The 26,885-nt window shown below is 49.6% G+C and overlaps 1 protein-coding gene across 3 annotated transcripts; it reads left to right on the top strand.

The window, feature by feature from the left end:
- The first annotated feature begins 869 nt into the window (after nt 1-869).
- On the top strand, nt 870-25,179 carry PURG (purine rich element binding protein G). Of its 3 annotated transcripts, none has more exons than XM_068403782.1 (3): nt 870-926; nt 2,043-2,855; nt 22,894-25,179. In XM_068403782.1, exons 2-3 carry the CDS (start codon nt 2,056-2,058, stop codon nt 23,060-23,062), a joined length of 969 nt encoding a protein of 322 aa, XP_068259883.1. In that variant the 5' UTR covers nt 870-926; nt 2,043-2,055; the 3' UTR covers nt 23,063-25,179. The 3 variants fall into 3 exon arrangements, with proteins under 3 accessions (XP_068259883.1, XP_068259884.1, XP_068259882.1); XM_068403783.1 differs by lacking the exon at nt 22,894-25,179 and adding an exon at nt 3,207-6,239; XM_068403781.1 differs by lacking the exon at nt 22,894-25,179 and having other exon boundaries at nt 2,043-6,239.
- Nucleotides 25,180-26,885: the final 1,706 nt, after the last annotated feature.

Here is a 26,885-nt window from a genome sequence, read left to right as displayed (position 1 = left end):
TTCCCAGCGCTAAGCCAAGAACCTGAACCGAGCGCTAAGCGCCGCACGGGCGGCTGCCGACCAAGGACGGCGTAACCTGCCCCAAGCTCGCCCGGGACCCCTCGGCACAGCGGAGTCTTCATACAAGGGCCAAACCGCCGCCTCACGGTCCCTCCGCCCCGGGCGGGCACGCTGCGAGCAGCCCAGGCCCCCCCGCGCAGCAGGAGCCCCTCAGGGGCGGGCAGCTTCACCCCGAGAGGCCACCGCGCCTTCACCCCCGCCTCCCGGCCCCCAGGGTCAGCGTCCCGGTGGCACCCGCAGCAGGCCAGGACCGTCAGCGGCCTCGGAGGCGGCCCACTCCATCCCCCGCCGTCGCTCCGGCCTCCTCCCGGGCCGCACAGAATAAACCTCACCCCCCGTCACGGACTCCCCTCCCGGTGCAGGCCCAGCGCCGCCACTCACCGAGCGCCAGCTCCCACGCCCCCGGCGGCTCACGCATTTAACGTCACGGCGCGTCGCGCGGTTTATACGTCACGGAGGCAGCCGGCTCCGCCCCCCCGCCCCCCGCAGGCCGGCCGTCTCCCCGGGCAGCGGCGGCGGGAGGTTACCCGAGGTGACGCGCATGCGCCGTGGGGGCGGCGGGCCGGCGGCCGCGGGGCATTGTGGGTAGTGTAGTCCCGGGGCCGGGCGGGCCGCGCTCCCTCCGGCGAGCCCGCGGCGCCCACCGCGCTGCCGCCGCCACCGCCGCCGCCGCCGCCGCCGCTGCTGCCCTCCTCGGCCGGGCGGGGCCGGGCCGGGCCGGCGGGGCGGGGCGGGGCGGAGCGGGCGGCGGGGGTGCGCCAGCCCGTGGCTTTGCGCGGCGGGGGGGGGGCGGCGGGGCCGCCGGCTGCGGGCGGTGGCGGCGGCGGCGGCGGCTGAAGGGCAACAGCGGCGATGGGCGCTGTGGGGTGAGTGACCGGGCGGGGGGCAGTGCTGGGGGGAGCGGCGGGGCAGGGGGGGTAGTGGGGGGGCAGCGATGGGGCGGGAGATGCGGTGCTGGGGGGCGCTGGGGGTGCAATACTGGGGCACTGGGAGCACTGGGGGGCAGTACTGGGAGCACTGGGGGTCAGTATTGGGGCACCGGAGGGGCAGTGGGGCAGTGCTGGGGGGCAATGGGGCGGTGCTGGTGGCACTGGGGGGGAAGGAGGTGAAGCTCTGGGGGGTTTGGGGCCCGAGATGCAGCGATGGGGGGCACAGGGGGGGCACTGATGGGGCACTGGGAGGGCAGGAGGTGAAGCGCTGGGGGCACTGGGGCGGGAGATGCGCTGATGGGGGCACTGGGGAGCCGTGATGGGGTGCTGGGAGCACTGGGGAAGAGTGCTGGGGGCACTGGAGGGGCAGTACTGGGGCGAGGGGGCAGGAGGGCACTACTAGGGGCAGTCGGGGGGCAGTACTGGGGGCACTGAGGGGAAAGAAGGTGAAGCTCTGGAGGCCCTGGGGCAGGAGATGCAGCAATGAGGGCACTGGGGGGGCAGTATTGGGGCTCTGGGTGCACTGGGGGGGCAGGGGAGCAGTGCTGGGAGGGCCCTGGGTGCAGAGATTGCAGCTCTGGGGGTAGCGGAGGAAGGGGGGCAGTGGTGGGGAGGACCCCAGTGCCCTGGGGGGGAAGGGCAGAGGTGGGTGATGGGGGGGAAATGCAGCAGCGTGGGGGCACCCCAACCCACTCCCTGCAGGGGAGCAGACGCTGGGGCAGCTGGAGGGGTCTGTAAGTGCCAGAGGGATGGGGCTGGGGGGCCGGGGGGCAGGCTGCCATGCTCGGGCCGGGGGGCACGGGGAGGTCTGCAGGGCAGGGAGGGCTGCCTGGGCGGGCACAGATGGCAAGTCGGGCGGCTGGCGGGAGCCAGAGCAGGGGAGGGGAAGAGCACCCGGGCTCCTTTTGCTGCGATGCTGCGTGCCGTGGCAGCGGGGAGGGATGCAGGCGGCTTTGTAGGGAAAGCAGCGCCAAACAGAGACACTGCCGAGAAGCCGAGCAGGCCCCTGATGCTGATGTTGTCATCTGTGTCTCTGTTATGTATTATTTCCAGCTGATTGGTAAAGATGGAAAGAGGGAGAGGAGGAGGAGGAAGGAACCTGGGAGGCTCTGGCCTGCACAGGAGCATTTATTCCCAGTCCCAGCAGCAGTACCATTACCCGGCCTCCTCCCAGGGGAGCTGCATGGAGATCCAGGAGCTGGCCTCCAAGAGGGTGGACATCCAGAAAAAGCGATTTTATCTGGATGTGAAACAGAGCTCCCGAGGCCGCTTCCTGAAGATCGCCGAGGTCTGGATAGGAAGAGGCAGGCAGGACAACATCAGGAAAAGCAAGCTGACCCTCTCCTTGTCCGTGGCCGCCGAGCTGAAGGACTGCTTGGGGGACTTCATCGAGCACTACGCCCACCTGGGCCTGAAAGGTCACCGGCACGAGCACAGCAATGGCAAAGAGCAGCATCCCCGGAGGCGACAGCAGCACCCGCCACCGTCGCCTCCGGTGTCTGTCGGCTCCGAAGAGCACCCTCACAGCGTCCTCAAAACGGAGTACATCGAGAGGGACAACAGGAAGTATTACCTGGACCTGAAGGAGAACCAGCGGGGCCGCTTCTTGCGGATTAGACAAACCATGAGTAGGGGACCTGGCATGATGGGGTATTTTGGCCACAGCTTGGGACAGGAGCAGACGATCGTCCTTCCAGCGCAAGGGATGATTGAGTTCAGGGATGCTTTGGTCCAGCTGATCGAAGAGTACGGCGAGGGGGATATAGAGGATCGGCGGGGGGGAGGTGATGAGCCGCCGGAGCTCCCCGAGGGCACCTCCTTCCGAGTGGACAACAAGCGCTTCTACTTCGACGCGGGATCCAACAGGTATGGCATTTTCCTCAAGGTAAGTGAGGTGAGGCCGCCCTACCGTAACACCATCACGGTTCCGTACAAAGCGTGGACACGGTTTGGGGAAAATTTTATCAAGTACGAAGAAGAGATGAGGAGAATTTACAACAGCCATAAAGAAAAAAGAATGGATGCCAGAGGGGACAGTGGTGAAGAGCAAGAGGGTCTCGAATAGAGTGCATTGGACTGGCTGTCTGGCAAAATAAACAAAACAAAACAAGCAGAAATTGGTGAGAGGGACTGAGCTGTAGTAATTTGAAGTCTCCCCATTTTTTTGTAAAGTCTTTTTCCGGTAGTTCCTGCTAACTCCAGTCTGTAATGTTCTAGGAGTCTGGTTATCACGTGAAATTACGCCCAAAACATCTCCGTATGTCTTATGAAAGTACCGACCTCCCGAGTCTCTATGAGTCAGCTGCTTCGAGTGTTGAAGACTATGGAAGTACGTGTATCAGCACAGAAAAATCCAGCACTCTGACCTTTAAATAGGCTAGATAAGGCTTGTGTTGCACTTCAATGTGATAAAAAAAAAAAACAAAACCCAAACCTTATGCTGAAATGTATCGGTTTCTGCTTATGATGGGTTTTCCGGGACTGAATTCTGCCCGTGCTTGGTCAGAAGGCTGAGCAGCGTAGCCGTAGGGCGTTTATGACAAAAATCGACTTCGTGTGAATTGCTGGTACGTGTATGAGGAGAGGGAAAGGTTTAAAATTGGCATCTGCTGGTTATTGCGTTTGAAACGATAGTCTGTGTGGGTAAAACCTCGATGACTGGTCAGACCTTGATAACGTGCTGGTGAAGAGCTGAAGATCTGTTATTCGTTTCGTAGTTTTGTGCTGACCGAATACCCCGAGTGTCCCAGGATAGCGAAGCTCTACTTGAGTGCTAAAGCCTTCTGAATGAATGGCAATGAATAATTACCCACTCCTCATCTATGTGTTCTGCTCATGCAAGGCTGGTGATTTTTTTATGTTTAATGCGTTTGTCTGAAATTTCACAAGGTATTTTTGTATTAGGGGTGTTATGGGTTCCAGCAGGCGGCTGTGGGGAGGGTATTCGAAGGTGGAGGGACCGCCACGATCGAGGCTCCCGGCTCGATTAACGAGGTTAATGCGGTCGTGATGTTACCCCTGCAAGGAAAATACCCAGGCTTTTTTCTCCTTCAGCTGCAAGAAAGACCTTTGGGGGGTTTGGTGCACCATTAGATTCGTATAAGAAGGCATCTCTCATACTTACCCGTAGCATGTTTCGGAAGCCGTGGTTAACGCCGCGTCAGGTTTTCTGTCGTGTTGATTTTACAGGTGGTGGTGGTGTTAAGGGATAATATCCGTGCCCTGCCATCACCCCCTCCCCACCCGCTCAGAGCTGGGGCCCTCATGGAGCAGTTCAATTCCCGATCACCCACCGCCAGGTCTCAGTGTCATCCTGCTCTATAACATAAATTTTACATCTCACGATATAAACTCTCTGCCTGGAGGGAACAAGTGTACAATTACCTGTTCAGGAGGTTGATGAAAGATTTTGAAAATTCATTATCATTTCTTAAAACATGAATACTTACAATGTAAGGGGCTTCTCCAGCCTTTGGGCAACCAGCTCCTTCCCCTCTGAAACCAGCAGGAGTTTGATTGAGCTCCAGGTACTTCCAGTAACGTGTTGCCCACCTTTAAGATTGTTTTTAAGTAGGTGTTACTCTGTCTAATCAGATATTTATAATCATTTGAATAGTTTTTTTACAGGGTGGCCTAGTGTGCACGTGGACCAGCTATTTTTCCATGCAACCATTACATGTTTGGTTTTTTTTTTAATCTGTTGAGAAACGTAATCTCCAACCAAACTGTTTATTGCTTTTAGTCTGGACCCACCTGCACGCTGCACGGCCACGCTCGATCGGAATGCTATTACCTGTTAAGGTCATTAACCATAATGAGAAAAGTTGGGGAGGCAGGGGTGGGAACCAAGAGGATAATCTGGACTTTAGTTTGGGTACTAAAACTAGTCGATCTGTTTTAACTTTAAAAAAAAAAAAGAAAAAAGAAAAAAAAATAAAAGCTTGCACCAAAGTCACCAAAGAACCTTTAGGAAAATGTTACGGTTGTGACAAGAAGTAAGAAAGTTAATTTCACTGTTTTAGGTGATTCCCCCTTTAGGTAAAACCACACATAGCAGTTACAGCAACCAAGCCTTTGGCTTAATGTCAAACACTTCCACCCGTTTCTGCGTAGATTACTCTTTCAGGTACCTTCTCAACTCTCGGAGAGATGTTCTCACTCCACCACTTGAACAGCCAGCGGAGCACGGTGAATCAGCTGGGGCTTGAAGGGGGTACTGGTTCACCGTCGCTCTTAGGGCTTTGGTCCCCATGGTTTTAACAGGTCAATTAAAACAAAACCAACATTAAAATAACTCTACATCCTATTATTGGTGTGAAACCAGAATTTAGTGAATGAGTCCTTGAGGCGTACGTTGGCGTATCGCTGACTGCTGCTGCCCATCACAGTGCCTGGAGTAAACAAATAACTTATGTTCCAACAAACCGGAGCTATGAATGTACTGACTTTTTACGCTCTCCTTCCCATTTCTACGTGGCATTCCTCCCCTATGAGCTTGACATCTCCCTGTCCCACTGCCTTTGCCTCAAGGGATCGTAAAAGCTCCTACGTTGGAATTAGCCTGAGTGACCACGTGTGTTGTTCATGCCTTCCCCGTGTTCCTGTAGCGTTGTTGAGGAAAATAGTTGCGACAGGCAAAGCGATTGGAAAGGGATGTTTTCTTCATCGTTTTAAAAGAAAAAAGATGCAAAATGACTTTTCTTATTGCTGCCCATTTTTTTTTTAAAGAAACGTTATCTTTTGTTAATGAATTGGCCTTCTGATGGCATTAGTTTATTGTAGATATCACCCAGGAATTCAGCGCCTGCTGGCTAGCAGGTCGGGCTCGGTTCTGGCACGCAGGTATCCTGTAGGACCCACTAATGCATTTACTCCCCCGGCACGGGATGCACCTTAGTATCCGAAACTGGATGGGGATCTTCACGTTCGTAGCCCATCGCCCGTGGGTAAACCACTAGCCACAGGTTTCCACCGCGATGGAAAGCACCGATGTTTGCGGGTCTTGTCGTTGGAGGGTGGCACGGACTCACTCGAAGCGTAGCAACGCAAGGCTTGAACGGTGAGATCTGGAAACGGGTTCCTCGTTCTTTTTGGCAGCGTGTCTTCAGGTTCCGAGCGTGGCGATAACGCGGGCCCCTCGAGGTGCTCGGGAACACTGAATCCTTAATGCGTTTTAAATGTTCATTCCTGATGCCCTGAAACTGCCACGTCCCTTAAACTTGAGAAAACACAAGCTTATTTGCACTAGAAAGAACGGCCAAAAAACAATCCTTAGGAGGACAGGGTGAAGAGCACCAGTCTGAACCTCTTTCTCTCATGAGAGAATTTCCTGTTCAAGCCCTCACCTCTGTTGCGAAATTGTATGGTCCCGGCAGAAAGTCTGTCAGTTCAATAATTAAATCATAATGCACTTTATATTGTGTAAATAATACTAGGAGCACATTGCTGCTCCCGCTCTGGTAAGGGGATGCTTTGGTGATGTAGTCTAGTGCTGAAAGAAGCCGTCTCCTGCATGCACGTGTCTGTTAGAGACCTGTCGTACTTGCTTGGTCCAGCTCCACTCGGATGTTAGAGGAGGACAGGCGCTATATTGAGGATCCTCTCAAACCACCAAGAGTGGGATGGTTGTTTTTTTTCTTTAAGTTACGATTTGCAGAGCTGCTGAGCATCCTCAGCTCTGCTGTCGCTGCGGCTCCTCGCCCCTTCTGCAAATCGGACCCCCCACATTGCTGCCGAGGCTTAAAACCAAGCTTTTCACATATAGTCTCAACAAAGCCGAGCCCAGCAGCTCCCTCGTACTTGGCTTTCTGCTGGCGCAGAAGCTGGAGCTGTCCCTAAAAACCTTATCCCGAGTGGAAAGGGCTGGGGGGGCTTGCCCTGCCTTGCCCCTGCGGGGTTTGTGTTGAGTCCAGCCCATCGAGCCGGCTTTCTGGGTAAAATACGGAGGCAGGGGCACGCTAACGGAGGGTTGGGAAGCGTTTTGCACTGGGGCAGCAAGGGTGACCCGTGCTGGAGGGGATGGCAAAACCCGCCGTCGCGTGTTCGCCACGTTGAGTCTGGATGATGGACTTCACCCAGCGAGAAGCTGCAGCGGTTATTGGTAATCTACTCGTCGTCGTAAGTGTGTCTTATCTGTATCCGATATATACAAATTCATATTCACGTATAGGCATTAATATATTTATGTGAGTATATTGTAGCCTGTAGTAGCTCATAGCAAAATAATCTTATTTATCTGAAGGACGCAGGCTGAAGAGGGGGCAGTTTTCTCCTACCACCGGTCTGGATAAACGCGTTATTTCACCCAGAGCTGGTTGCGTGCTGTTTTGTCGTGGCCCTGGTAAGATTTCTGCTCTTCAGCACTCTCATCCCTTAGGTTTTCGGCAAGGCTGCGAGGGAAAACGTAGTCAAAAGAAGGCAAAACTCTTCCTTGGAGGCATCATTGAGGTGAGGCGAGAGCTGTAAGGAAGAGGCAGCTGCAGGTACTGCCGGCCACGTCGTGTTTCAATGCCACCTTACAGTCCCCTGGCCCTGCAAACCTCTACTACCATGTTCATAAAATCCCAGGCAGAAGTATTAAAAACCCATTCTTTATAAAACAAAAAAGCAAGCACATACCAAAATCAATGTCAGCACACTTCTTCTCTGCTAATGATGTTGTTGTCTAATGATTGCATCTTTTTTTTTCCCTATGGCCTATTGAAGTGACCTAAACTCACAGGGAAGGGAGTTGGTAGTGGTGAGGAAGGCTACTACTCGCTTGACTGGCAGCCCTTTTATCCAAGGATAGTGATTTTTATAGCAGAAAAAGGTTTATTATTGTGTATTTTTTATTGGGCAGATTTTGCACTAGGTCAAAAATTAATTAATAAGCGGTTTTAGTTCCATGGCATTCCTACTTTTACTGTACATACAGTATATATATACAATTTATAAAATAATTCTTAAAGAAAAGTATACCTTCTGTTTAGTTTTCTATGCTGCTTCCTCCAAAATTAAAATGACCTTTATTTTTAATTACTTAACGTGCTGTGATGTCTAAAATTCACCTTTCCCCTCCTACCCCTCCGTTCCTTGCAAGTAAAGGTTGTATTTGAAATAAAGAGTTTATCCAAGTAAGAGTGGAACAAGGGGACCTTGTCCCCTTGGGTACCTGTGGAGGATGCTGTATACACGAGTTGTGTCCCACCTGTAGGGCATCCTCTCCATGGGGCAGTGGCTATATCATCTTCACATTATTAATGCTAGCGTGGTGATGTCTTCTGTTGTCCCCTCTGTCCTTCCACTTCCAGCTGGAGTCATTAAAATTTCATCGCGTAGATGCAAAACCAAGCAAATTTGAGCATCTGGAGATTCACCCGTTAAGCTGTTTTCTTCTGGGTAGAAGGGAAACCTGTGTGAGACTGTGGTGCACGTGAAGGGTCTCGGTTGCCCTTCACGTCCTCCACGCTTTGCGGTTCGTTATCGCTTAGCCCGTCAGTGCTGCGAAATCACGGCTGTGGATGTTTTGGGGTGATCTGGTCTTGCCTAAAAATGGCTGAATTCTGTCATGACCACAGGAAAAAAAGCCCCAGCCAGGGGACAAGGTGCTTCTGGACTCGGGTGTTTAGGAAAAAGCTGAAGCCAGATCTTGCGCCGCTCTGTTTCTCCAAAATCTGCAGCAGCTTTCATGGGCTGACACTGATTTTTCTTCCTATTATTTTGTCACGCCTGCGTTGGGTTCCTCACCTGTACCTCCATAAAGGCACCAGTATTTTAAAGCACAGAGGTAAAATAAAATATCAGGAACTCCTGATAGATGACATGGATTAAAAATTGGTTTTCCAGAAACGTCAAAGCATAAATTGAGGTTTTAGAAGCCGGACGTCGTTTGGGCGTTTCTGTGATGGATGTAATTAGATTGTTCCTTCCACACGCCGAGGCATCATGTGAAACGTGAACCCGCAGCCTCGGGGCTTTCTTAGGTACATTAACTCCTAGAAAGGTGTACGCTGGATGTACCTTCTGGCCTTTTCATGCTTGTTGGATGTGTTTTGTGTTTGTGCTGTATCCAGAGGTACTGGCCTAGCCTCGAGATGCCTGGCCACCACCCCAATAAAACCATCATTAACAATTTGCTAATCCATCTTCCTAATTGATAGGCTACCTCGAAACGCTCGGAGTAGCCCATGGAAATTGCTAGCTCCGTACAGAGTAGCCACCGTAAGTAGATAAAGATATACTCCATCTTTTGGGTGTTTCAGACCCGTCCTACTTACTAGTATTCAACAGAGCAGGATAATGGCTCCTGCCTTGGAGCTGTTGGCTGGAAATGCAGCCGGTCAGATGGGTTTCGTAGCCGTGGTGGGGGAAATCCATCCCGTGGGCAGAAGTTTGCATCTAGGTGTTTCTTCACCTTGATCATTTGCCACGTAGAGATTAATTGGAGGAACAGAGAGCCCTTGGTGTCAGTTGCTGGAAGACAGCTGAAGCTCAGGCTCTCTGCCCAGCCCTGCTAAGCACAGTGCTGATACAACATCTGTGAATTTATGTGTGTGACACACAAATTAACATAGAGAGAAGGGAGGGAGGAATATTAAATATATATATATGCATATACATATTAGAAATAGTAATTTTTTTACTGTTTCCAAGAGGTCCTTCCCTTTTAAGATGTTGAAATATTAGCTATTGTCTCCTGTTTTCCATATCAGAGATGTTCAACGTGCAATACGAGCAGGGAGATAGATTTCACGAGCAATATCAACGTACTACACTGTTAACATTAGATCTTTACACTACAAATCGCATGCAATAGAATCTGCATTTCAAAACAGCAGAGAGTACGTGGGATAAAAGACACGGGTTAACCTCGGGCTCTTACAAGTATTCCCATCTGGACGTTGTTCTGAGCTCATGTTGTTGGCACGATGCGGAGGGAGAGGGGGAGTGAGAGCAGAGATAAACGCTTCCCACTGAGGCCGAGGAACGAAAAGGCAGGAGAGGGCGGAGGGAAGCGAGGACGAGATTCGTGCTCAAGGGAATGGCAGAGCATGACGATGGTTTTATCTGCGGTAGGAGGAGTAGGTGGCACTGTTGGCTCTGGAGTCCTGCAGAGCCGAGGGAGGAGGCAGAGCACCTGGATCCTAACGCTGCTGTTAGGGACCAAGGTGGGTCTCTTTGGCTGGGTCTCCTTCCTCTTTGGGGCTCATCTGTCCGGCAGTAACACACTCTGCAAGCGTCGAGTCTGTCCGACAAACCCATCGGGGCCAAGCGGGTCCGACGGATGGAGTTATTGCTTTTGCAGCTTGCTTTTGAAGACTCTGGTGGTTTGGCTCTTACCGTGCTGGGAGGCTTGCCCAGGAATACGTGCAGAAGCTTAGGGGAGCATACAAGTGTTGGTGGCCCGTAAGGTTTGCTCATGCCATCCCAATTGATGGATGCTGGCATGTGCTTTTCACCGGAGCCTTGCTCCACACGCTGCCCTGGCTACCTCCTGCTCTGGGAACTAGTCAGGGCGGTGTGATGGAGGGTTATGTTGTCAATGGGGCAGCTTCTCTTTTCCATGGCAGAAGAAAGGTGTTGGTGAAGGCTGGAGGGGATCCGAGGGAAAGCAAGCAGCTTTCAAGAAACAAGCTCCGTGCCTGTCTTTGCAGAGGGGTTTGTGTCATTTCTAACAAGGCTCTTTGCAGAACCACTTGTATCGCCTTTGTTTTCCTGGGCACCGGCGTCGGTACTCTGGGGCCTGACGTGCAGAAGCGGTCGGTGTTAACAGCTGCTGAGAGCTGTGCTTTGAACGAGTGAAGTGCTGCAATAATTGCGAGAACTCCAGAAAAGCTGTCGGCATCTCAAGCTGGGCTTCCTGATAGTGGAGCTGGATCACTTTGGCTTTATGCTGCCTGTGCCTGTGTTCCCCACCGATAAAATGGGGTGAGTGATGCCTCCCTACCTCAAAGGGGGGGTGACAAAGATGAGTTCATTTGGAATTAGAGTTTTTCTGATGATCTGATGATACTGATCAATACTGGTGATCTCTGAAAGCGAAACAAGAGGAAACTTGGTGTGAAACGTACTGAGTAGATACGTACGCAGTGTTTGGCCGGTGTGCGTAGGTAAGGCTTGGGTTGCATACAGAATGATGAATAAAAAAGAAACCTCTATGCTAGAGGAGGAGGAGAAGTTGTAAGAGACTGCGTAATTAAGCTCTCTATGCGTAATTAAGCCTTCCAACAAGGGTAATTTTTAGCCCTCGTCATGTTCTTGTTGCTTTCTGATGAGTCTGTCTGTTTCTTGAAGCCAGAATTAGAGAGTCCAAAATCAGGAGAGGTGTTTTCGCTGCGATCTTACCAGCTTTGAGTAGAAGGATTGCAAACGATACAAGGTTTTGTGTACTCAGTACACTGTTTTTTTGCAACGGCGTGCTTGCTGCCTCCGGACCAGTTTGTAACTCTGCGTGCTCCCGGGTCCTCTTTGGTAGAGCCACTACCAAGGCAGTAATTTCTCACTCTCTGCCTGTACTGTAGTTCTTGCCCTTCTTTAATAGTTGTAGAAAATCTGGACTATTAAAATACAACATTTTCCACGAAGCTTTGTAATAGAAATCTTTCCTCTGTGTGGTGGGGCGGCGGAACACCATCTATCATTCATGCCTCTGCTTGTTTCTGAAGAGGACATAGAAAAAATAGCCCATGAACGGGCATCCTCCTAAATATGAAATATTCTCCCAAATACTAAATATTATGACACAGTCAGAGCATCAGGGTGTTATCGGGCCTGCAAAAAAATATCCCCAGGCGAGCAAGACACTCAGCGTTGGCATTCAGTCCCAGGTAGCTCTGTCTTCCATGGGGATGTCCCTCCTTCCTCCAGATAAGTTTTACACCCCCCTATTGATTTCCTGGGTGGGGAGGCTACATGTTATGCCACTCAGAAAGCCTTTCAGCTACCTTGTCTTAACGTGGTTGTGTTGCCACCTCCTTCCCGGCTGCGCTGCAAGCAGTGCCAACCCCGCCGTGCCAGATAACTGCCTGAAGAACCTGGGTTTGGGGCTTTTTTTCCCACCTCCCAGAAGCTTTGGCTGCACTGAAAGTTGGATTTTCTTTAGTAACATTTTTATTGCGAGGAGATCTGACAGTTTCGTGTGGGTATAACTATTAGAGGAGTTCCTTCTTTTCCATGCAGGTTCTCACGCTGCTCTATAATCACTCAACACGTCTATCCCACCACCTTCCAGAAGTGCATTTAAGCATACGACTAGCATCTGTCAAGCAGCAGTTGCTCTTTCTTCCCTCCTCTTCCTAGGGGAGAGGCTGAACATGCCAATGCAGTCCTGGTATTTTTAACATAAATTAATTATCCCTGCTGTTCTGCGTTAACGCTGTACAGGGTGAGCTGAAGCACGTCGTGTGTTGGCAGCAGCAGATCCCGACGGCTTCGCAGAACGGGAGCAAGCCAGAGGGCTCGCAGGGGGCAAAGCCTGGCGTTCACATTGCTCCCACCCCTTCCTGCAGTAATCAGTGTTGAACAGGAGCTGTTTTGTCTCTGCAAGTTCCCCTTCGACTGTTGCCGCTTTGCAAATTGTCGTTTTTGCTTTGAGCGTCGCATGGAGGAGTTTGCTGTGCTGCTGCGTGGTCGGGAACTACCTGATGTGAAAAGACCGTCCCTCCTCTGGGAAGCTCGTGGGGAGAATCCAAGGAGGTAAGTTCAGGCGGAGGAGAGGTGATGGAGCAGTAGTCTGGGTTAAATGAAAGTCAGTGCGCAGTCAACAGCTGTGTTTCTGTTCAGGCTGCATTCACGACAGCTGCTTTTTCTTCCAGATTTTTAAACCCTCCCAAGATCTTTATAGCGCTGGTCAGAACAGATGTTTGCAAGGGAACTGAGCTGCCTCCAAGGACGGTCTCTTTGCTGAGACAGAATCACAGAATCACAGAATCAAGCAGGTTGGAAGAGCCCTCTGGGATCATCGAGTCCAACCGTTGCCCTGACACCACCATGTCAACTAGACCATGGCACTAAGTGCCATGTCCAGGCTTTTCTTCAACACCTCCAGAGATGGTGACTCCACCACCTCCCTGGGCAGCCCCTTCCAATGTCTAATGACCCTTTCTGAAAAGAAATGCTTCCTAATGTCCAACCTGAACCTCCCCTGGCCAAGCTTGAGGCTGTGTCCTCTTGTCCTATCACTAGTTGCTCGGGAGAAGAGGCCGACTCCCACTTCACTACAACCTCCCTTCAGGTAGTTGTAGACTGCAATAGTCTACAATAGAGACGCTCTGAAAAGAGTTTGAAAACTGTAGTATTGTGCTGGTGCCACTTTTTAAAGAGCTTTTCCCAGCTAGGTGCCACAGCAGGGGTGAGCAGAGGCCGTTGACAGCCAAGAAGAGAGGGCAAGGCTTTGATTCGGCTCTTTGCAGTAGTATTTCTCCGAGATCCTATAACTCAGTTAATGCGTGCCGAGTGCTTTTCTTCTCTCTTCGCCTTTCATGGCAGGTGCAGGATTATACTAGCCTGCTGGTAGCTCGTCCTCCAATCCAGGAGGGGTTTTGGGGCAGACTGCTGTGTTTCTCTGAGCTCCGATTGCTTTTGCAAATTCACAGTGGTAAATACCAGAGGAAGAACTAAGCCCAAGGGCCAGCCCTAAAACATTGTTTGACTAAACCATGTATGTGTTTCTAGCTTCTAAAAGCTCTCTGGCAAGGGGATTTTGTCAGCTGGTGTCAATTTAATGTGTCCATCTCCCATTCTACCCCTAATCATCAAAAATTATTTTACTTTCAAGTCTTTTAAAGCTGTAGTGTATCTCCTTTGCCTTCTCTCTGAGATACAAAAGGTTTCATTGGATGCTTCCCGAAGGTTATGTGCACCTCCTTGTAGTTAGCACTGAAGTTTTTTCATTTAAGCATTTTTAATAATCCCCCTCATCCTGGTAAAATTAGGGAAGGAGTCTTTAGGCTCAAACGCTTACTTATAAAGCTGAGAACAGGCACCGTGTTTCACAAGGTGAACCAAACCTCGTGCCTCTTACCTCAGAGCGTATCCTTTGAACTGGCATTTTATTTCTTGCTCTGTCTGGCTGAAAAACATCAAGGTCACTAAAGCAGCATGGGTAGCAACCCCTGTAGATGTTTATATGGCTCAGCGTATAGGGACATTTTCCTCTCACTTTGCTCACAGGGCCTGGTCCTGGTTGTGCTTTTCCTTTTCCCAGTTTGACCACTAAGAGTATTTATCAGTCTGGTTCATGTCTCATGGACAGCCTGGCTCGAGAGCCCTAAACTGAGTTTTTCCTCAGAGGTTCACCACCTTTTCTAAAGCCCTGGCTTATGAACCTCTCTGGAAATGTTGTGCAAAGCTCGAATGTGCCTTGGTTCCCTCCATCCCCGTACGTTTGCTGACTGCTGCAGCTGATGTAGGACAAAAAGATGCGTAGCTGGTTGTATTTTTCCCAGGCAGTCATTTTCCTCTGTGTCTATTTTGGTATTCTTTGGCCTTAACCATTCCAGGGACCAAAGGCATCCCGTTCTGCAGCGCCCATCTGCTTCTGCAGCCGTTGCATGGACAGTGGGGCTTTGGGAGATGATAACTCTAGGTTGAGGCAGGTTCTTGTGGGGCTTGTGGTGATGCTGCAGCAAAGGAGTAGTTATTTAACCATACAGGCATTCATTCCCTCTGTGATCATTCTCATGTTGAGTAGGGTTGCATGAACCAGTTACCTGGGGCGGGTTGGATCATGGGCTGATCGTAGGCTAGCTGCTTCCTCTGAACAGCAGTCTGGAAGCATGCGTCTTGAGCTAAATGTTGCCAGGATTTCATCCTCCCCAGGACATTTAAATTGGTTGCAGAAGAATTAGAGTTGCTTTTTTTTTCTGCATGTGTAACAGCAAGGTGCTTCCACGTCGGTTTGGGAATCGACCCAGGGGTTTGATGTGGGTGAGCACATTCAGGTACGTGGGATGAGCATACCCACAGCAAAGTAGGTACGAAGATGTTGAGATAAGAGCTGTGCCTTTGCCAAGTCTCCTGTCTACTTTCTTATGGTCCTGTGCTGGCTCTGCTTGCTGCAGTGGGTGACGATGCAGGGAGCCACCAGGACCAGGGACCATCAGAGCTTGCACATGGGACCTGGGTCAAAGTGGCAACAGCGACCTGAGCTAGGCAAGGGACCATTGCCCACGTGTAGTGTATATCACGGTATCACTACAAAGGGAAGGCGTAAACAGCTTTATCCTGGATACCACAGGAGCCCAACTATTTTAGCCTTCCTTTTCTGCCCCATGGGATATTTAACCCTTGCCTAGTGCTCAAGCAAGGCAGCCTCTCTGGAGAGCGTACAGACATCTCTGTCCTGGGATCGGCGTGTGCCAGCATGCAGTCTGCTCGTAAGCTTGCTGCATCCTGCGCTTGGTAACTGCATTTTCTGGTTATGCCATCACAGTCATCCCTCAGCGCTGTCAGGGGTGACCCTTTGAATTAACAAGTGATAAGTTCCTTCTAGCTATCTTATTTAAAAAAAAAAAGGAAGAAAAAAAAGACGAAGATGGAGGTGCTGGAGTCACCTGATGAACATTTTCACGGATGCTGCCACTGTGGGTTATCTTGGTGAAGGCATATTACAGAGACTTCTCTTTTAAAACCAGCTTTAAACTGTCAGTTTATTTGGCAGTGCATGTTTTGTGCTGATATGTGCTCGTCCCCCAGAAAACCCACAATCCAGAGCGTAAGGAAGAGGCGGTGCCCACTTACTCCTCCCTGCAGCAGCAGCAAACTGCAGTTTAACCTGTTGCTTTTCTCGCCTCTTTTCTGCTCTTAGGACACACCCTTTAAAGTAGGGATAACCTCCCTAAACGTGCTTATCCCTTTTTAGACAACCCACAGCCTCAGGAGGTTTCAACAGCAGCCCACGGTTTCTGTAAGCTTCTTGCCATTTCCAAGGTGATCCAAGAACAGGAAGGGACTGTGACTCCAAACCTGGCAAAGATGCAGTCGCTTGTGCTGGTTAACCTATAAAGGAGAAGATGTCACCCCCAAAGTATTTCTGCAAGCCCCCCAAAACAGGAACAGAAAGTTAGAGGAGCAAGTTCTGGAGACGTGAGCCAAGACTGAGTCGTGGTGTGGACTTTGCAGGCTGTTTTGGAGAGCACAGCGGCTCCCTGGGATGGACTGGTCTACCACCCCCGTTGTTTATCTCCGAACCTCCTCCTGAGACAGGCCCTGAAGTGCCCTCCTGCAGAGAGATGCAGCCTTCTCAGCCCCTCTGTGCCACAGGAAGAGAAAGAGAAAGCACCAAGTGGAAGATCCTCTTAACTTCCTCACCTTCTCAGGCTCTCCACAAAGTGAAGTTCATCCTCCTCCTCCATACTGCAGCCCTTGAGCTGTTGCAATAAGCCCTAGAGCTGCTCTTTCTGGTCGTCTTTCTACGCCGACCTCTTCCTCTCGGCGAGGCTGAAGATGCTGTGCAAAAGAGAACAAGTAAGAGGCTGAGACATGGGTATTTTTCACTTGCCTCAGCCTAAACACCAGCCTCCTCCAGGCTTTCAGTCTTCCAAGAGCTTCCCACCTTTCTAGCCAAGCAGTTTGTTTTCTAGAAGAAGAAAAAATGGTGGGTTTGTGCTAGCAATAGCTGGAGTCCTCTTTTACTAGTGAAGGCATTTTCTCCCTCTCCTTTGAATTTTGTATGAATGCAGAAACTACTGTGAAATAAGAGCTGTAATATCGGGAAAGGGGAGATCAGAACAGAGCGTTCCTCTGGACAGAGTTTGATGCAATTTCAAGCTGCTTGTAGAAGATTGGCTGGAAGGTAAACTGATTTGGGCTAAAAAAGCTGGTGCTGTTAAACTATGTTAGTGATTCTTTCGTAGATGCTCCAAAATAGCTTTTTCGTGACCTCTGACCTCCAGGAAAGATAACTGTATTTTTGATCTTAGATTGAAGGTGCAATTCGTGCTGCAAGAAACTTATGTTCTTTAGAAACCATCTCGGGATGGCATTTGCTGTCAAAAACATTGCATGGAAACTTAAAGAATGGTCTAGTTGCCATGGTGGTGTCAGGGCAATGGTTGGACTCCATGATCCCAGAGGTCTCTTCCAACCTGATTGATTCTGTGATTCTGTGAAAACAAACCAAAAATCACACATCTGAATCAACACCAGGCGAGCGTTTGCAGAGCACTGTCGTTGAGCTAGCCAACCACACTGAATTTGGGTTATAGATAAGTTGTCATCCACCTTTCTGCCTTCATGGCGAAGCAGAATTTCCGATAAACACCTGTGTGCCACGAGAAGGGGTTGCGATTAGTGAGGAAGGAGCTCCTGTGTTTGCAGCATCCTGCTTTGCACCTAGGCTCGATCCATTGACTGTAGAGGTGTCATCCCGTCCAGGCAAAAGCGGTCCCCTCTTATCTTCAATGTTTTCTGGTTGAATTTCAAGTTAGGGGACTGTTTTCTGCCAAGCTGCCCCCCCACACTGTTTCAACTGTACATTATTCTCTCTTTCTTTCCACTGCTTCTGTTACGTACCGCTTGACAGCTGCTGCACTTAATCCCAGAAGCTGTAGTTGGTAGTGCGCAAAGTGATCTCCATATAACCTCTATCTTGCTCATAAGTGTGCATTATGAAGCTTAACCGCTGGTAATAAAATGTTTTGCTTTCAACATGTGATCCCTGTGGTCCAATGTTCCCGTCTTCAGGCACCATCATTACAGCAGGGCGATGTATTGGAGTTATTCTGCTGCCCGCCCAGGAACGTGTCTTATAATGCTGGACAGAGGCATCATCAACATCTAGCAACGTGTGTGGATACCCAGCGAGGAGAGATGGAGGACACCAAGCAGAGCCCTTTCCAAGGTAGCAAGTTGCTGGTGGTGGCATGCCCACGTAGAAGCAACAACTGTGGTTGTGAGGTCCCGGTGAATAAATTTGTCACGTACACGTTGCCCCCTTGGACACTTTTGCTCTTTGATGAAGACTGTGTCTTGATGGTCAAGGAGAAACTGCTGCAACGGGAGGACTTGCCGAGGCGCTCGGTGTCTTGTGACCCAAAGGTGCAGGTTCACGTCTCCATGAGACAGTCTCGCAGTGCAATCTTGTGTTACAGCCTCTCCAGGGACTACGGTGGTATGTAGGGGAAGAGAAACAGATTGCATGCCTGCTGCTTGGGGCTTTTTGCATCCCTTTCACAACTGCTTTGCAGGTTCATGGTTTTATACATTGTTTTTTTCTTGCCTGCATGCCAAAAAAGGCATTTTTATGTTGTTTTTGTGCAGAGGGGAGAAAAGATGCTTCTCGTCCACGTTTCAATAACCATACAAAATGCAGAAAGTCTGCATTTGGGGTTTCATTTGGTTTTACACATCATTGATGCTTTTATTGAAAGCATCTTTTCACATATGAATAATTCAAAGGCGGTATGATTTTCCTTCTCTAAACCGAAAGCATGAATTCCAAAGCAGGGATCTCCAAGCGTCATTTCTGTGGTACGGTGGGTTGCATTAGCCCTACAGCTGGTATTTGTCGAACTGGATGTGGTTTCCTATTCTTGAAGTTTATAGTGTTTAGTTTCATTGAGGATACTCCAAGGCAGAGCACCCCCAGCTCGGCAGCAGCACGGATGTGAATATCTACAGCTTTTTCAGGTGACGATAACACAGCCTTTTTCTGGAGGTTGTCATGTTGTAAATAAGCTTCTTCTCGAGCGGCACGGCTGGGAGTGCAAAAGATGGATGATTATTTCTTCCCGGAATCAGTCTTCCGCTGCAGGATCTGGGTTTTGTTGCAATAATTAGCATAGAATTAAAAATGGCCCCGTGTCTTTGGTTCGCGTTACGCCTCTGATACCGAGCGATCTGGGATCGCATTTTACTCGGCGACAGCCTGGGAATCGCTTTATTCACCGCTGAAAATCAGCGTTTAATTGTGGCTGCTTCGACGCAGCAAAAGCCTCAACCTCCAAAAATAAAACATCACTTCTAATAAACTTTAAAATGAGTTGGGGTTTTTCGAGACCGTAAAGGTTGCCAAGAATATTGAGATGAAAATCTAGCGCGCTGGCTGAAGCAGGATTTTACAAATGCCTTTAAAATCCAGAGCTCGGGCTGAAGGTGAGGTCACGGGCTAGCACGCAGTCTTTTCTCCCAGAAAACCTGTAATAGCTTTTCTTTTTTAAAAATTTAACAGGGTTTCCAGTCCAGGCGGAGGCAAAATTGCAAAGAGTCTCAGACGTGGCCGATGGTGTGTCCTTAGGGCAAACTGAAGCAGCAAAGATACAACGCGGTGTGAAAACTTCCTGGTGAGAGCAGTGCAGGAAACTACTGTGCAATTTGATGCATTGTCCTAGCATTAGATTTATTATCCACTTCCAAATTATCTGCCAAAAATCCTTACAATCAGAAGACAGGAAAGAACATGTTATAAGAATACCTGGAAAATGAGCAGTTTTGGTACGGGAGTTTTCACACTGGTGACTTTTACATACATACAATGTTTGGGTTTGGTCTCAACGTTGAGGTCAACGGTACTTAAACCAAATGTTATCCCAGCGCCTACGTATAGTAAATGGTGAGATATGCCAGTCTTGCAAGCTCAGGCTGGAATACGGTCCTGCAAGATGCTTCTTTGCCCAGCGTCACGCTCAACGATTTGCTTTTCATCCCGCGAGGCTCCACCATCATTTACGATGAAGCCATGGTGTGCTTCAGCTGAGGAGTTAATATTATCTGCTTCTGAAAAACCATCTCCCTCTGATTAGGAAAATGTCTGCAGCTCTACCTGAAGCCTACCCAACATACCCTGCCAACTCCAGCAAGCCAATACTTTTGTTCAAGAAGAACTTTCCCCCTAAAAAAGGTTTGGACCTGGCTCAGACGTACTAGATGCTGGACAGACAGATGTTGCCTTGTACAACACTTGGAGAGTTGACGGTGATGCGTGCGGGGCCTGGGGAGACAGTTGTGCTATTCGGTGGCCTTTTCTTGGGGTGCCTACTGAAACGTAGAATTGAAGGTCTGGTTTCCCCTTTTTCATTTGCCATTTTCGTTTTGGGATAAAACACCTTGTTTTCGCAAGCGCTGAGCTCCCGAGGTAAGGGACGGAAGGGCAGTGCTGGAGCATGTCCCAGCTTGCAAGGAGCCGCTTCCAGCCCTGGGTGAGGACTGGGACCAACGCAGACCTTAGCGGGGAGATCTCCTGCACCCCATTTCTAGTGAGCAGAGTCATTGTGTTTCCAGCATGAGTATAAAGGTAGGGTTGGGCTTGCAGCAAAATGTGAGGGAACAAAAAAGCAGATGTCAGCAGCTGGAATAGGCGATGGGGCAGTGGGTGGGAAGCACGTGTTTAAAGAGAGGAAGGGGAAGTGCCTGATGTCCGTCAGGATGAATCCTCCTTTTCCAGCCTTTTTCCAGGAGCGTGGTGATCCAAAGTCCTCCTCTGGAGCATTTTCCTTCATGAAAATGAAGACGGGATGTTAGGAACGTCAATGTTTACTAGACCGCCTTTGTTGTCTTGTTCTTACATTAATTGTCCTTTGACTGGTAGGGTGGTTAAGAGAAAAAAGCCAGCTTAATGCATAGTCAGAAAGCTAAAAAACAAAAAAAAGCAAACCACAAATAAATAGGTAAATAGGCTAAGTGTAAGATAGCGTGTAAAAGGAGGCAGTCTGCGGCGCGACTCCTCTGTAAAGTGCATGATAAGCGTCGGCGAAGCTTGTTGCAGACACTGTGCAGGCTTTCCAGGGTTGCTTTTGCTAGACTTTGAGTATCATAGTTGCAAAGACTCGTAAATGTTCCAAAAGACTCTTGATTTTGGGGTGGTTTTTCTTTTCGTAGGCTGTGACCACTTGCTTTCTGAATGGGTTTGTGGTGATGGAGTTCATGGAGCTGTTCTTTATCGTAACCTAAAAGGTGTCAGTCGTTTGCTCGTGTGTGTTCACAAGCTGAGCCGTAGCGTTGTGCATCTCTCCGCGATGGTGTGATTTGAAGCACTTTTGGTGTGGCATGTGCAGTTGCAGTGCTGTCTGTTTTTAATTTCACCCCTAGCTATCCCGTGTTTCGGACACTGAACCAAACCGACTTTGAAACTAGCACCTTAAGTACTAGTAGTCACTTTGCTTCTGACTCTATTGAGCACTGCACTTTTGTAAGTACTATTAGCACTGAGTTTTGAACTGTTTATTTTCCCCAGTCTATTTAGCCTCTTGGGCGCGGTGTGAATTACTTACGGGCCATCAGAAGATCATTTTGAGGTGGATGTGACCACTGTCTGGTGCCTGACTTCCATTACGTATCCGTTAGCGGTTTTATAAATTAGGGAACTAAACCCATCCGAGCTTATTTTACACAACAGAACAAACATCTGACGTCCAGGCAGACGTGGTTGTTGTAAACTTTGAGGTTATCCGGAGACCCAAGCGCATGGCTTTTTAAAACACCAAAGATACAGGAGAAGTCTCAAAAGGGATCGGGATGGTGCAAGATCATCTAATTTACACTTGGAACTGAGCGAACCGCAGGATGCGAAGCAGACCCGGGGTGAGGAGCGTAGGGCAGATGCTCTTGTTTTCGGTACGAGACCCCGGTCTGCATTAGCAGGGTGAGTCCATGGGACGGCAAAGTTAAAACCAGTCTGAGATGCTGGTATCTATAATAAAGACTGTGCTGAAGCCATTGCAATAAAAGCCATCATTGTGCCTGTACTGAACGTGCTGTTGAGATTGGTCGTGGGCTTAAACTACAAAAGGTATTTTTAAGTAAAAAGACTTAGAGATGATTTAGAAGATGGCGCATAATAACCGTGGGGTTTGCTGTTGAATTTGAAAAGCAGTGTTAGGAGTTGCTCAGGTCTCGTGTTAGGAGGCAATTCAGATGTGCATCGCTGTTCTTGTTAAATTCTTGTGGTGTTTCAGTATGGATGGTCGGGGACCAGAGCTCCCTTGCCAGCAAGAAATCAGTAGGGTAGAGTTTGTAGTAAACATAGTCATAAATCTCTACGATTTGAAATAGGATGCTGATCCCTGGGATGCAGAATAATCTGGGTTTTGATGTCCCAAACGGTCCACTCTCAACCAACTGATGGTGTTTTGCTTCCTTAAAAGCCCTCGTGGGTTTTCCATAGCAGCAAATAAATCACGGTGGTTGCGAGAGTGATATGTTTCTTTCACGCTGGGGTACCCACACTTGGGACTTCTGCTCATCCTCATTGATGAGCCGATAGTCGATCCAAGTCCTTCTCTGGCAGTACTCCTTGGTGGGAGTTTCTCCCCAGTGACACTTGATGGATAAACCCCTCCATTACAGCATGATCAGTTTGAATGGAGAGAAGTGAATTAGGTCTTCTCCTTCACTGCTAGCAAGCGGACATGAGAGAAATAACCTTCGGCAACAAAAAAAATAGGTGTGTTGGGTTTGCTTGTTGCAGCAGATGAAGTATTTCTCCTGACCAGCTCCGTTTTTGGTGGCTGGTTTTGCTTGGGTTCAGTTCAACCTTCCTTCTTGAATAGACCTTCATGGGTTTGGGTATTGAAGGTGGTTAAAAAACACAAACCTTGAGCAGCCTGAAGTATGACGCTCTTATATCCTCTGTCATTGGATTTAAAAATGTAAATGTAAATAGAATCCAGATTTTTCCTTATTTTTTTTTTTCCTTTCTGCCCCCAGCCAAATTAACCCTACAAATCTAGCTTTAAAGAAGTAGCACCTGGCGATGTTGCTGCTATAGCTGAGCCCCCCAAAACAATAGCGGCCGAGGGGACAACCTCTTCAGGAGGTACCTCGGTGACTCAGAGCCTACATCCCGCTCGCTGTCACCAGGATATAGGTGAACCCTTCAGAAAATTCACCCCCCAGCGAGCTCACCGGTCTCCTTAAGTCCTTGGAAATTAGGCTCGCGAGAAAAAGGGATGTGGAACAGGTCTTTTTTTTTTATTTCCCCCCGCAGGTGTAGTTTTTTGCCCCTCGGAGTTGGTATCTCGTCCTTCGGGAAGGTCACAGTAAGCGTTTTCTCCCGCACGGCACACGTGAGGCCCCAATGCAAAGCCTCGCACAGCACCTCTCGCTTTGGAAGGACCCTTTTAGGTGGAAAAAAAAGCTCTTGTAGGGATTTTTAGTTGTTTGGGTTTTAAGATGGCTCATGGGAAGCGCGTTGTAACGACACACAGGCGATGTTTTACCGACCTTTTCTTTTTCTCCACGAGAGATGTTTCAATTTGCTTTGATCGTTTAGAGTTTGTTTCCTTGAAAGTCTGTTTGGACCCATGCGAATACCCTTGAAATGAGTCAAGTTTATCAAAACAAAAGGTGCGTTGCAGGAAGCAGTCTCAAAATGCGCACACACCCATGCACCTATCCACACGTACGTGCATGTGTGTGTGTACATATAGATAGATATATTATTTCCCCAACTGTTGTCTTTTTTTTTTGGGGTTGGTTTGTTTTTTTGGGTTTGTTCCCCCCCCACTCCCCAGGATATTAACCAAAAGGTGTTTTCAAGTCATGGCATGAAAAGTCCTAAATGTAAATCTGAGTACCTTGTGATGCTAATTAACAGGTTTTTCTGGAACTTTATGTGATGCTTAATATTTTTCTTAGGAAGTTTTGTTTAATGTTAGATCATTGTTCTGGAGGATGTTGGTCCTACTGGCATTAAACTAATGGAAATAAAATGCATGTGTTACAAGTGTAGAAACGGTGAAGAATTAAGTGTGAACTTACTGTACGATACTGATTCTGTTTTCAAACAATCTGTTTTGCTGTTCAATAGTTGACATATGGAAATGCCAATGTACTGTAATTTAGCACTTTTCCAATGGACCCTGTTCTCACTACACCCGGGGGAAGAAGTGGGTTTGGCTTTGGGGCTGTCTGGACTCGACCTCTGAGCCCTTTCTGCGTGTTTTGGCACCAGAATTGGCCAGGAGGAAGCTCAAAGTTGAGGTTTTGTCATTGTTCCGTGGCTGGCGCGGGGCAGAAGGGCGGTGGCTCTCCATTTCCTTGGCCAAACCAGGACAAGTGGGGTGAAGACCTTGCTGCGGGTGGATGGACTGGCGGCATCCCAGTCTCCCAGCACATCCCCCCAGGAGCCAGGCTGGGGATGGGTGGGGTGGGACAGATACGTGTCTGAAAACCAGCTGAAGCAATCCGCAGACCCTGAAATGAAAAGGCAGAAGGGTTGAACTACCAGCCACCTCCCTCCGGCCCGAAGCCTCCTTTCCTAGTGTTAACAGGGTGCAAAGTGTTACTTGTCATGTACTGTACTGAAAGGGTTAATTGATCAGTGACTGTATTGTACTGTATGAAAACTCATGAATTGCCTTGTATTGTTTCTCATGGAACCGTACCACATGTCTCCCCGCCGCCCCCAGGTTTTCCAAAGGACGCATGTGATCAGTTAGGTCCTCCCAACTCTCTGGTGCTAACTCTTCCGTATCCGATGGTGCTTCTGCGGACGCTAACTGAGGACATGCCGATCCGGAGCTTGAAGTTCACGACGTCTTTCTTGTCTGTTTGTACCACACACACACACACGCGCGCGCTCACGAAAAAGAAAAAAAAATTATGATAAACTTGAATTTGTTTCAAAGCATCATTGACAATCTAATGTTTTCTATGTCTGCTTTTATTTGGGATGGCTTTTCTAGAAAGCAGCACGCCAGCACCTTCACACCGGGAGGGGATTTCGTCCTGTTCACGCCGTGGCAGCTCCTCTGGCATCCGAGGTGAGCTGCTCCCTCGCTGGCTTCTCAGGCTCGGCCGCTCAATCCATCCGGAGGCAGCGAGGAAGAGGAGGTGCAGGTGCCTTCAAAAATGCCCGACCCTAAAAAGCAGCCAGAATCCCTGTGACCGCCCCATCTGTACATAGGTGGTAGGTGGGCACTGAGGGTCATGGAGAGAATGAACCTGCCTCTTGTTTTGTGGCAAGAATTGGCTTTTTATGAGACAGAGGCAGAAAATTGGAGTCAAGGGGAGCCGGAGCTCCCAAAGGCACCTCCGTCTCCTCCCGGCATCGCTCATCTCCACTGGCAGAGGAGCCGCCTCCCGAGCCTGAGGTTTTGCAGGTGACACACGTGAACAGACCCATCCCCTCCCACCTACCCCCACCCCGATGCGAGCTGCTTTTTGGACAAAATAAAATCTGACTATATTTTGTATCGATTTGAAAACAAAGTCTGATGTTTACCCCTGTTCTCAACTGAATTTGCATATTGTTGTCTGCCACGATACTTGTTCTGTCTTAAAATAAATTTGCTTACTTGTGTAGTCTTAACTGTCTGCTCTGGTTCTTATAATCACATTTATCACCACTCCAAGGTGCTCTCCTTTAGGCGCTTCCCATGAAGGCGAGAAGGAAATCTTCTGCCCGGGAGGCGAAATCATTTCAGCCGAGACTCAGACTGTAAATGTTTCTCTCTCAGTTATCTCGCATTCATCTCCCTGGGGCTTTTCAATTTGACGTCCTTTTTTTTTTTTCCAGTCTTTCATCATCAGACCCTTCTATCCAGTAGAAACTCTCCCTGTGCATATGTTCTGGCCACAGAGTCCATTTTCAGTGATTTATGTCCCTCTCCATTGACCATCCCCCCTCTCTTTGCCTCTTTCCTCCCCTCTGACCTCTCTCCAGCTTTTTTTCCCAGTTTATCAAGGTTTTGCAGATGTTTCCTGCTGCTCCTCGCAGTATGAGCGGTGCTGCCTATGGTGATGGACGCCGGCACGGGAAGGAGGGAGCAGAGATGAATCCCGTGGGAAGAAGCTGGGAACAACAAGCCCAGGTTTATGGAAGGTGCTGTCAGGTACGTCTGCCTTCCATCCTTAGCAAAAATGTGGTGTCTGCACCCCAAAACACTCTTTTGTCACCTTTTAGCCTCAAATCGGGGGGGCAGTGGGCTCTGCTCAGTCCCCAGGAGTGCTGAGCATCAGTGCCTCACCCCAAGTTATGCAGATTTGCTTCCCCAGCTGATTTTTGGTGGCTGCACCCTTCCCCGGGGCAGGTCTGCTGTCTGTGAGATGAATCGAGTACCAGACTGTAAGTATGTTAATTTTTATTGTTAATGTTTACGTTAATTAATACCGTGCTGCGTTTGGTACATCACGGTACACGCGCTCCGTTGTTGATCGCCCTTGTATAGAATGGATGGAGTGAGTCTGGTGTAAACAGCATGAAGTTCAACAAGGCCAAGTGCAAGGTCCTGCACATGGGTCGGGGCAATCCCAAGCACAAACAGGCTGGGTGGAGAATGGGTCGAGAGCAGCCCTGAGGAGAAGGACTTGGGGGTGGTGGGTGACGAGAAGCTCACCATGAGCCGGCAACGTGCGCTGGCAGCCCAGAAGGCCAACGGCATCCTGGGCTGCATCCCCAGCAGCGTGGCCAGCAGGTCGTGGGAGGGGATTCTGCCCCTTTACTCCACTCTCATGAGACCCCCCCTGCAGTGCTGCGTCCAGCTCTGGGGCTCCCAACATCAGAAGGACATGGAGCTGTTGGAGTGAGTCCAGAGGAGGCCACGAAGATGCTCAGAGGGCTGGAGCCCCTCTGCTCTGGAGACAGGCTGAGAGAGCTGGGGCTGTTCAGCCTGGAGAAGAGAAGGCTCCGGGGAGACCTTCCAGCACCTTCCAGTACCTGAAGGTGGCCTACAGGAAAGCTGGAGAGGGGCTTTTTACAAGGGCATGGAGTGACAGGACGAGGGGGAACGGTTTTAAACTGACAGAGGGGAGATTGAGATGAGATATTAGGAAGAAATTCTTTGCTGTGAGGGTGGTGAGACACTGGCCCAGGTTGCTCAGAGAAGCTGTGGCTGCCCCCTCCCTGGCAGTGTTCAAGGCCAGGTTGGATGGGGCTTGGAGCAACCTGGTCTGGTGGAAGGTGTCCCTGCCCGTGGCAGGGGGTTGGAACTGGATGAGCTTTAAGGTCCCCTCCCAACCCAAACCAGTCTGTGAGTC

This window comes from Nyctibius grandis, chromosome 6, assembly GCF_013368605.1.
Source record: "Nyctibius grandis isolate bNycGra1 chromosome 6, bNycGra1.pri, whole genome shotgun sequence".
Lineage (NCBI taxonomy): Eukaryota > Metazoa > Chordata > Aves > Nyctibiiformes > Nyctibiidae > Nyctibius > Nyctibius grandis.
This window is presented reverse-complemented; position numbering and strand designations above follow the sequence as displayed.